Below are 12,123 nucleotides of genomic sequence, written 5' to 3' on the forward strand. Positions count from 1 at the left end.
CTCGTGTATCCCAAACAGAACTAAGACGCTATCCTCCAAAAAAGAGGAAGCCAATCTGGTGGTCCGCTGCCATAAATTCTACAACAGAAGGAAGAAACTGTTGCAAAATAAAGTTAAATCCCATGAGTGGAGGAGCTGCCTGGTCAGCCTCAGTAAGAAGCTGAGATCCCTTATAAGATCCTCCAAAGCTCGCTATGAAAAAAAATCGCCACTGATTCTAAGGGCAGTCACAAAGCATTCTATAGTTATGTCAAGAATCTCAATGGCAATACCCACATCTTCTCTGAGTTACACAGCACAACGGCACAAAAATTACAGAAACAACTGATATTGCCAACATCCTGGCAGATAAGTTCACTGCTAACTTTACCCCCCCCCCCCCCAAAGGGCCCGTATCTATACAGGAAGAATGCAGAGTCCCTGTAATCATAACTACGCAGGTAAAAGCTGCACTCTCTTAAACCAAAAGCACAGCATCCATGGGACAGGACAACATCCCAGGCTGCCTTTTACACGAACTTCAGAACGAACTGGCTCCCCACCAAAGCACCATGTTCAGTCATAGTCTCACGTCAGGCTTTGTGCCCACCAGCATAAAAAGTAGGGTCACAGCTTTCTAGTTGATCGCCTAGTCTCTTTGAATGTTCTCATTTTAAAAAAAGAATGAGCCTTATTTGTTTTACAAAACCTTTGGAAGTGATTCCTCTTAATGCATTTGTGGCATTGCTGACCAAAAGCTAAGCACTTCTCTCTTGGGTTCATGATTTGCACCACAGTTATGACAGTTGACTATGAAACTGGGTAGAGGCACATTCTTTGATTTTGCCAAGCCACTCTGGTGCTTCACTGAGACTGTGTGCATTCGAATTTGCTAGAAAGCTACAGTGAGTGTTGCATGGCCTGCACCAGTCACAATGTGCTTGGGACTGTTTCTTTTAACCATGTGCTGCATACTATCCACATTAGCTTTAGAAGATACTGGAAGCCTGCATTTCTCAGTTGTAAGCGTATTTGTGTGCTTTAATGTGTGTGAGAGCGCATATATTTGACAAATTTTAATAACCTTATTCAAAAGTTAAATCATTGTCACAAAGCAAAATCTTTCTTTCAGCATCATTTTTTATACCACACACGTCTGTTTTTTTATCAACTCATCCCTTAAATCACAAAATCTGCACATTTTAGCTTTGTTTCTAAAGTCCGTTATAGTTCTATATGCTGCAAAAGTTACACCAGGCTTTTGATCCTCCTGTAAAACACATTTTCTCTAAATTTACATTTTAAGCACTCGGGCTCTTCCCCTGTTTCAGCCAGCACCACTGTATGACTGTTTTCCCCCTCTCTTGCAAACCCAGTAGGTATGCACAGATGAGCTCTTTCTTTCAGTGGCTTCTAAACCAGCTAAATTAAGTAGAATGAATGCCTTTGTATGGTAATCTTTATCAGAAAATGCAGCTTGAATGAAAATATTGTACTCTGGCTCAAGCACACTCCAATTCTCTGCAGTATTATCAAAGGCAAGAGGACCTGGTTTTCAAAATCCTTCAGCCATGCCAACAAAGTATGCACAAACACACGGAAAATATGGCCCTTGTAATTATGTATAAACATACACAAACAGCCAGTACTTTGTAATAACATTCAGTTGCACAATAAACTCATCAAAATACTGTACTTTGCAAAATATGCTTTGAAATTGTATTTTGCAAAATAACTGCACTATAATACACCAGACTTGCGAACACTTTGTATACTTCTCGAATAGTTTTAATTAATGCGAAAAAAATAGCGCGCAGCGAGAACAAAATGCAGTTTTCCTTTTGTACATTTTGTGCAATTTGGACATTTTAAACATTTTCGTAACTATTTCAGATAGTTTGGTCAGTATGTCGCAGTTTTGGACGTTTCGTTTAACAAAAATTTTGTTTTGACCATTCTGAGTGCTTACATATTCTTTAAGAAATCATTTAAGCAAGTTTTCTTACCTGGGATTAGTTTGACCTTTAGAGTTGTACGTGCAGTAGGGAAGATTAGTCTATATTCCTCCAACATTAACTGAGTGCCTCTTGGTCTTTAATCTGGATCCCATTCTGACACCATGGCACTCAATCTTGGTTTAGTTAGGCAAACAGGTGGGGTAGTTAATTTATGTACTTTATTGCACAAACACATGAGGATGGATGGCAGCAATACAGAATATAAACAAACTGGTTAACTGACAGACTACACAGACATGCATGTTTACCTCTCAACAGCTTACTAGAAAATGGCGGTCAGGCTCGCACATGCTCAGTATTTATACACAAGTGCAAATCCATGTAAAGCTTTTTAAAGATGTACATAAATACTGATCTGCAGTTGCCTAGGCGATAACCAGGCCCCTATTGGGGATTATGTACCACTGATTATGAAATACGAGAAAGTTACTTTCTTCTGGCCTGTCTTAAGCCTTTATGAAGGTACGTCTTGTATCCATTTCAGTTTATTTGTCTGTGGATCCTCCTCTTCTCTGTTTTTGATAAAACAGTTTGAGGGGTTTTACATAGTAGGCCTCCTAGAAAATGGATGGCCTGTTCATGGGATGTCTTCCTTTGAACCATTTCATCAGGCTGATTTAAATTTCATTATTCAGGCTGTTATTGCTCTGATGTCTGCAGTAAGCGCATCTATGTTGTAAGCTCTCATGGAGACTGAACACCGTAGAACTAGGGTCTTGTTAAAAACAAATATCTCACTTGTGCCCAAAGTTGTTTTGGAGTTTACTTTGATTCAAATCATTAGTCTCCCAGTCTATTATCCAGACCCTCAGAACCAGGGAGGAAAGGATTCTACGTACTCTGGGCATGCATAGGCAGCTCTGGTACTATTGTGACAAAACCAAGTCTTTTAGAAAAGCATATCAACTGTTTCTTAAGTTGGGAGTAAGAAAGCATAGCTAGTGTTAAAACTGGGTATTCTGAGATGGCTGTCATCGCCTACAATGGTAAATTGGTTTTAGGTAGCATAAAGGTGTGTTTTACTAGAGTTCTGGCATTTTCAATGGCATATTGAAAAATGGTAGACTCTCAAATCATTCTAGAGGCAGCAACTTTGTTCTCTGCACACTTTTACAAAGCACTCAACTGGATTTTTTTTCTGGGTCCATGATTGGCTGTGCCAAGACTGTTCTCCAGTATCTCCTGGATCCTTATCCTTCCTCTTAGGTTGGATAAGCTTTGATAATCAACCCTTCTAGCCCAAAGGCTACTGCAGCAGTGAGAATGATAAACATAGTACAGTTGTGTAAGTTGTACTTAACATAATATGAGCTGTTCGAATTCCTCACTGCTGTAGTTGCAATAAAAATCGCCATCTCCTACTTCTGTATATAAAACAAAGGTAATCAAGAAAACTTGCGTCAGGTCTGGTATCCCACCTGTGATCCAGAGGGTAACCGGACAAACAAGAAATGGAGTATCAAGGATTAGTCCAGATAAAATCACATTGGCTATCAGATCTTGAAGACACTGCTGCTCTCCCTTTGGGAGGAATAAGTACACTTTGTTGAAGTTTCAAGTAGTTTGTTCACTTAAGTAGATTGAAGAGTGTTCTTAACTTTATTTTTATCATTTCCCTACATGAATAGACTAGCTTTTGTCTGTAGGATCATAGGAGGTTACTAGGCTAATTGCCCTGGGGCCCTTAAAAGCTTATCCAAGAGTTTATCCCCAAAAAAGAAACCTCAGTCAGCACTTGTCACCCCTGTCAGTGAAGGACAAAGGTGGAATCCCTAGAATAAATTTTTGTTTTCCCATCCACTCATCGAGGTTGCACTTGAAGAGGGTCAGCAAGGTACACTGTTTGGTATCTATGGGAAGTCTGTTCCAGAGGCAGGGCAGCTTCTGGGATCAGAGCCTCTCTCTCCAGCAGGTTGTGTTGATGTTGGTTATTAGATTTAGGCCTTTTGAGAGGGTAGTGCATGAGGAGTTAGACTTAAGGATATGGAGCATCTCTAGTAGGGCGGGGTCTGATATTTCCTTGAAGGTGAGGCACCGATCACCTCTGAGCAATCTGTACGATACAGAGTAGAGTGATATTGATTTGAGCTTGTCCACATAGGACAGGTGTTGGAGACTGTGGATTCTTTGTGAGGTATTTCTGTGCCCCTTCCAGTTGGTGCAGGTGTTTGGAGCGGTGGTATACTCCATTGTAGGCCTAATGAGGGAGGAGTGCAGAGAGGTAATCTCCTTTTTTCAGGATGCAATCCCTTTACCTTATGAGATGAACAAAGTAAAAGGCTTTTCTGACCTCTGCTGCTACATAATGGTTAAATGTGATATTGTTGTCAACCTGAGTACCCAGGTCTCACCACAGGTTGTGTGGTAAGGGGGTTGCCATTGATGTGGTAATCAGTAGGGGCCATGTTTTTGCTGAATGATATGATGCATTTTTTTTGCTTTTAACTTAAGGCTATGACTTTGGCACCAGTCACTTGTTGCTGTGAGACCCTCTTGCAGTCTGTTCATCATTTGGGGAGTCAGTGACAGCACCCAAATTAGTCTTCTGCAAACTTCTGATGTCTACTGCCTTACAGATCAGGCTGGTTAGACTTACTGCCTTACAGATCAGGCTGGTTAGACTTACAGACATAGTTGCTAAGGTACGTATATGGGCTTCCCTTGTGCAGTGAGATATCTATAGAAGTCGTGTGCATATCAAGCATGGACCTAGTAGAAAGGCTGGGATTTGAATGTGTTTAGTAGTGGATCTATAAGGCTGTGCTTGTTGACAAGAAAGCAGCCTGGTACATTGTCCGGGCATATAAAGCTAGTGCTCTCTCAGGAATTTGATGTGAGGGAGGTGTGCGGGCATGCTAATACGTGGGGGAAAGTTGAAGGTGTAAGTTTATAACTAAACTTACAACTAAGATATATTGACAGTGTCCTCTGGGAGTAAATATTTCATCCGTAAATGATATGGTAAAACATATGAAGGCAAGTTTTAGTATTTCATACCGTCCTTAAATTTCTAGTTACATGGACAAAGATGAATAAAGAGAGCAAATCACTGGCTAAAAATGAGAGCTTAATGGTTTATGTACTGTTGATGTGCAACTTATCCATGTTTCCTGCATTAAATTTCTCCAACTAACTTTATGGAAAAAGATTGATTAGTTGCCCACTTTGCAGAACCTGACTGAAATCCATAAGAGATAATTTCAGGATGCACCCTTGTGTGATTTTCATTGTTCCTCAGCTCTCTCAAGTGTTGTCTTCCTTGTATCATGCAGGCTTCAACATTACTTTCTGAAATAGTGCAAGATTAGTTTAAAATAAAAGTAAAATCTTCATGATGTGGATAATCTATAGTAGAGGAAAAGAGCCAGAGTGTAAACCTGTGGGTGATGACTACAGTGTGTTTTGTTTTTCTTGCATCTTGTTGAAACAATATGAAATAGCCGTATTGAGAGAGAGTGGGATTTTTATCTGATAAGTGAAATGGTAGTTAAGAAATAGGTTTTGATGTGTTTCTGGGTACTATAAACTGCATTTAGGTGGTGATCTAGGTGCAAATGTCCTTGGGATAAGGTTAACTGCATTGGAGGGTAGAGTTCTCCTTTAAATTAGTCCATTAATCCATCTACAACCCCTTTTTCCCCATTTTTGCACATCGGATCAGAATGTCACTTGAAAAGTTACAATCTGGAGCCAAGATTTACATTACTGTTTGGCTAGCACTGCCACGGTTGTTCTTTCATACCACTCATTCACTTGCATGCACACACACATGGCCAATGTAGATTTTTTATCCAGTCCACGTATTGCAGGTCTTTGGAATGTGTGAGGAAAGGTAACACCCAGAGAGAACCCACAAATGTAGGGAGAATAATGCCGACTCTGCACAGAGGGCACCCCAGCCAAGAATTGAGCAGGCAAGCCTCTTATGAGACAACTCTATCTGCTTTGCCGCTCTACCTCCTTGTCTCCTGTTTGTGAAACAGAATTTAAAGTTAAGAGCTTTTCACAACTTGAACCTGCAGTGTCATCTTGGGATTTACCTGCACAGGGAGCATGAATTCAGAAAGTTCTGCTGTCAAAAACTACTTTAGCAGAGATATGGTTGCTTCATGTTCTAGCCAAGAAATGTCTGCTACAGGGCTTACGTACACTTGTTTGTGCATTGGTTGGTCTTTTTAAAAAAAAAAAAATTAATGCTGTGGTTGATTTCATAGTGGTGTTTAAGTCTACTTTGCACTTTGGGGAGGATTTTTTTTCTCCACAGGAGTATGACCATTGAGATTGGGTATATAATTTGGAACCCATCCGCCACATACTCCTTAGTTTTTTTGTTTTATAGCTTTTGAGTTCTTTACTTTTTAATTAATTTTTTTTAAAAGCTGAACTCTGTTTATATTAACTTGAATGAATGTAGCTAAACCACTGCTGCATATGTTTGTCACAACCATTTGGTCATCAGTTTGCAAATGCATGATTCCAGAAACCAGGCCTCTTCGGCTACTTTGGGCTTTAGTTCACAGCATTCTGATTTCTGATCAGAGTAATGTAATTTTTACTACTTTATTTTATTTTTTTGTACCTATAGGTGGATTGGATACTCTAAATTGGCCATAGGCATGAGTGTGTGCGTATGCTGTGGCCTTCTGTGGAAGGTTGGGCGCCGGGCTGGCAACTCGACACTGCAAAACGTCACTGCCAGTAATGAGTGGACAGGTGATCCGCAGTGACGACCCCAAACTGGGAAAAAGCTGAAAGAAGAATATATACAGTAGGCCACCAAAGTGTTAAAACAAGCAGTACAGGTCATATTTATTAAACAGTGAGGTTTGATGCTTAATATCTTTTATTTTTTTCTTTTGTCAGTATGGCCTCTTCATCCTATATTTGTAGGTTTGTGTTCCTATAAGCCAGGTAAGTATGTAATCTGTATTGTGTTCAGTGCATAGGGTCAAACTGCAAAGTGTAGGATTGGCTTTGCTTTCCAGTGTGTGAAATGATATGCACTGGCCGGAAATGCATATGCTGTATTTAGCAGGAGTTAGAAAAAATTCTGACTGCTGCCAAGTTGGGATAAATGCAAGAAAAAGACCTGTTGCCAAGTCTTATGCTGTAGTGACTGCATAGTAGTATGTTTTTCCTTATTGCACGTACTTAAAGGGCAGCTTATACTTTAAAAAAAAAATTAGCAAGTGATCTTTATGTAAGGCAGACACAGTTGAGTTCCTGTGGCTATAATCATGCCTCACTGGTCTGTCTCTAGTGAATAGTTGATGGAAGAACATAAAACTGACTACTGGTTGCAGGAAGGAAGGCACCAAACACAAAACGTAAGAACAAGCAGTTTAATCCAAAATGAAGCACTTTTCATCACAGTAAATACTGTGACTTCTTCAGATAAAGACAACATTGAGAGCATGCCCTTAAGTAGTCGGTGAGCAGTAGTTAGTTAGGTAACTAACCAATATTAATCAGTTAATTTCATTCTTCTTGACAACAAATTGAAAACTAGTACTCGTAGAAACTGCAGTTTCTAAAGACTACAGAAGTCTCACAAACATTTAGACACACCCACATGCAAAACTCAAACCCTACAGAAGAAACCATACTAAATGTTCTTGTATACCATAAAATACCTACAAAGGTTTTTGTACTTTAAGTACCAAATATTTAAAATACTAAAATGACATGGTAAACCCATATTCGTTTCTACTATTGTTGATATTTAGGATCTTATGTACAATCGATACATACTTTACATGATTTCTATACGTAAAACCCTATCTAGTAAGGCTTTTTAATTTCAGAATACATACAATAGAACTTATTTCATGTAGACCTGGATACTGCCCTGCATTGGTGTTCAACTGCCATATTAATTCCAAACGTTCTAACTCCATTGAAACTGTACCCCCCCCATGTTATCAGGTACAATTTGGTCTATTGCCCTGAACAAAAACCTGTGATCCATGTATTTGTGGATATGTTTAGCTAGGACACTGTCTTCGCTCAGTTTGCCAATGTGATATAGATGTTCATATATTCTTTCCTGAAATTTCCTGTTTTCCCTGTATAGAGTGTGGGACACATTTGGCATTGGGCTAGGTATATGACCCTTTTAGACAGGCAGTTTAATCTAAATCTGGTAGTGTATCGAGTGCCTTTGATCTTAAACTTTTGACCCACATCCATATATTTACAGTACTTACACATACCACATTTATACATCCCACATCTACAGAGTAGTGTATTAGAGTTTCTTTCAACTAGATTTTTTAAATTGGCTCCTCTTTTGAAGGTAATTCTAGGTGTGTGAGCCACTTTACTTATAAAGTGTCTGACCGTAGTAGGTCCCAGTTCTTCCTGATGATCCCACTTAAGTCAAGAGCATCTACACTGAATGAAATTAATTAAATTATTGAAATTACTAAAATTCTGGAGTACAATACTGTCTGTGTTCCCTTCAATATGTATACCTGTAGTATCAGTGGATGTATCATTTCGATTTTGACTTAAAATAGGTTTGTGCACACCATTCGTACGCTTGTGAATCACCTATTCAATAAGCAGGTTCAACATCTGTATAGGGTAACCCCTCCTAGTGAACATCTCCTTCAAGTTGTTACATTCTAAGTGGAAGTCTCTATCTAGGGAGGTCATCCTAGCTGCCCTGACCAACTGTCCTTTTACTAATGATTTCTTCTGTTAGTAGGTGGTAGGGGTGACAGCTAGAAAAGTGCAAGAATCTATTAGATTAAGTTTCTTTTCTAGATATATATATATATATATATATATATATATATATATATATATATACGTGCATTGTAGCATTCACTGGTTGTATCTTTGCAAATCAAAACATCCAAGTAAGATATGGAATTTGCGCCAAATTGTGATGTAAAGTGAAAAAAGTCAGTTGTCTCATTAAAGTAACTGACAGTTGCATTAGCTGTGTCGTTGTCACCTTTTTTTCACCATGAATATGTCATCCAAGAATCTAGTATAGTAGTGTACCGTGTATTGGACCCAGTTCTGTAGGACGAATTCGTGTTCCCAGTCAACCATTACTAAATTGGTGCTACACGGGGACCCCATGGCTATCCCTGATAGTTGTAAAAACAATCTTTTGTCAAAGATTACATAGTTATTTGACAAAATAATGTTCAATAGTTAACTAAGCAAACTTATTGTATCATTGGGTACGCTACGCCCTTGATTCTCACTGTGGCTAATTCTCTATGCCCTCCATGTGTGGGATGGACGTATAAAAGTCCTTAACATCTACTGTTAAAAAATTGTAACTATTAGACAGTGTAGGAACGACCAAGAGTCCTTGCAAATTTGTTTCTCACTAGTTACATATTTTTGTAACACAGAATCCACATTTTGCACATGCATACGTTATGCTGTTTCTGGCGTTAACTAGTGGTCGCAAGGGAGGGTTGCTTATATCTTTGTGCCTCTTGGGTATCCCAAAGATATTGGGTATTCTGGGCACTGGCATAGATATCTAGTTGAATAGATTAATATCCATTCTGCTTTCAATGAACAATTCACATATAAAAGATTTAATGTGACTGTAAGCTGTATTGAACTTGTTTCTAGAAACTTCTTTGTAAGTGTCTGTGTTGAGTATTTGTAACATTCTAGTACTATAGTCACTGATCATCATAACCAGTCCCCCTCCCTTGTCAGGTTTCATTATTCTTAAACAGACTATTTGCAATTTGTCTAATTGTCTCTCTCTTTCAGTAATATTTCTTATAAAAATCTTGTTGGTTTTATTTTTCACCGATTCATTCCTGAAGTCCAACTTACAAATTTGCTCGAACAGGTCTAAGATTGGGTGCAAGGGTGGACTTGAATGTTCTAGGAATGTGAAACATCTTTTCTGGTAGTATTTTCACCTAAGATGAAATTTAGGTTAAGTTTACGCACGTACATATAGAAAAGAAACTTATTCTAATAGTTTCTTTCACTTTCCTAGTTATCACCCCTACCACCAGAAGAAGTCAGTAGTAAAAGGCAGCTAGGATGACCTCCCTAGATAGACTTCTACTTAGAATGCAACAACTTGAAGGAGATGTTCACTAGGAGGGGTTACCCTATACAGATGTTGAATCTGCTTATTGAAGAGGTGATTCATAAGCGTACGAATGGAGTGTACAAACCTACTTTGTCAAAATCGAATTGATACACACCCACTGATACTATAGGTATACATATTGAAGGGAACACCGACAGTAATGTACTCCAGAATTTTAGTAATTTCAATAATTTCATTATTTCATTCAGTGTAGATGCTCTTGACTTGTGTGGGATCATCAGGAAGAACTGGGACCTATTACGGTCAGACACCTATACAAGTAAGAGTGGCTCACACACCTAGAATTACCTTCAAAAGAGGAGCCAATTTAAACAATCTAGTTGAAAGAAACTCTAATACACTAGTCAGTAGATGTGGGATGTATAAATGTGGTATGTGTAAGTACTGTAAACATATGGATGTGGGTCAGAAGTTTAAGATCAAAGGCACTCAGTACACTACCAGATTTAGATTAAACTGCCAGTCTAAAGGGGTCATGTACCTAGCCCAATACCAAATGTGTCCTGCATTCTATGTAGGGAAAACAGGAAATTGCGAGAGAGAATATATGAACATCTATACCACATTGGCAAATTGTGCGAAGACGGTACCCTAGCTAAACATTATCCGCGAATACATGGATCACAGGTTTTTGTTCAGGGCAATAGACCAAATTGTACCCGATAACATGTGGGGTCCAGTTTCACTGGAGTTGGAACATTTAGAATTAATATGGCAGTTGAACAATGCAGGGCAGTATCCAGGTCTAAATGAAAGATGTTGTAGTGTATGTATTCTGAAATTAAAAAGCCTTACTAGGTGGGGTCTTGTGTATATAATTCATGTAAAGTATGTATCAATTGTACATAAGATCTTAAAAATCAACAATAGAAGGAACGAACATGGGTTTACCCATGTCATTTTAGTATATTAGATATTTGATACTTTTAAAGTACAAAAACCTTTGTAGGTATTTTATAGTATGCAAGAACATTTAGCATAGTTTCTTCTGTAGGGTTAGGGTTTGTGTTTTGCATGTGGATGTGTCTAAATGTGTTTGACACTTTTGTAGTCTTTAGAAACTGCAATTTCTTTGAGTACTAGTATTCAATTTGTTAAGAAGAATGAAATGAACTGATTAATATTGGTTAATTACCTAACTACTGCTCACTGACTACTAAAGGGCATGCTCTCAATGTTTTTATCTGAAGAAGTCACAGTATTTACTGTGACGAAAAGCGCTTCATTTTGGATTAAACTGCTTTTTCTGTTTTGTGTTTGGTGCCTTCCTTCATGCAACCAGTTTTCAGTCTAGTGAATAGTTTGCATTACTGTTTTCTCCACACTAATAAAGGAAATTTGTACATATTACAATTTCAGTCACAGGAAAGTGCAAGATGGCAAATATGCTTATTGCTTCCATAAGTCTTCCTATTGTATACATGCTGTACTTAATTTTTCTGCAAGATGTGACATTAAGTAGTGGTTGCTGTAACCATTCCTAGTTCAGTTTTAGTTGGGCTAATTCCGTTTTTGTTTTTAGTCCATGACCCTACTAGCTGCCACCTCAGAGGGAACAGTCCGATACTGGCCAAGTCTTGCACAGGAAGCATCCTACACTGAGCTGTCAATTGACTTTGGAGGGAGTTTGTGTAATTTTGTTACTGCTATAAAGGTAAAGTATATTTACTCAGACTTTAAAAATAACTAATTCAGACATCTGTTTTCTTTTACCGATGTTGACTTTTATTGAATACCACTCAAAATTTTTGCTGGAGCCTCAGAACTGGTATTTGTTTTTGTCCGGAAAGTTATCGGGCTGATTGCAGCAGAATGATTATTTTACTTTTAATGTAATAGTGAGTTGTTTGTGGAGAAAATAATGCAACATTCTGACATTTGTATAATGCTTTACTTAATCATACAATTAGTTTACTTTTTTCTGTGCCAGCCTCTGTACAAAGTATTCACATATGCTCAACACAGTTTTATCTGTTAAGTATATGCAGTTGGAATACAGTTGCAGCTGCAACTGGTACTAGT

General features: G+C 38.4%; 1 protein-coding gene across 1 annotated transcript in view; it reads left to right on the forward strand.

Annotated features, from left to right (window-relative positions):
- The window catches only part of NUP133 (nucleoporin 133), a 2,059,048-nt gene that overhangs the window by 364,862 nt on the left and 1,682,063 nt on the right, over positions 1 to 12,123 (forward strand). The window contains exon 5 of the mRNA XM_044070734.1: positions 11,624 to 11,755. Coding sequence (XP_043926669.1) covers positions 11,624 to 11,755 — 132 coding nt within the window. The remainder of the gene's footprint in view (positions 1 to 11,623; positions 11,756 to 12,123) is intronic.

Source organism: Protopterus annectens, chromosome 1.part0, assembly GCF_019279795.1.
Source record: "Protopterus annectens isolate FY-2018-M chromosome 1.part0, PAN1.0, whole genome shotgun sequence".
NCBI lineage: Eukaryota > Metazoa > Chordata > Ceratodontiformes > Protopteridae > Protopterus > Protopterus annectens.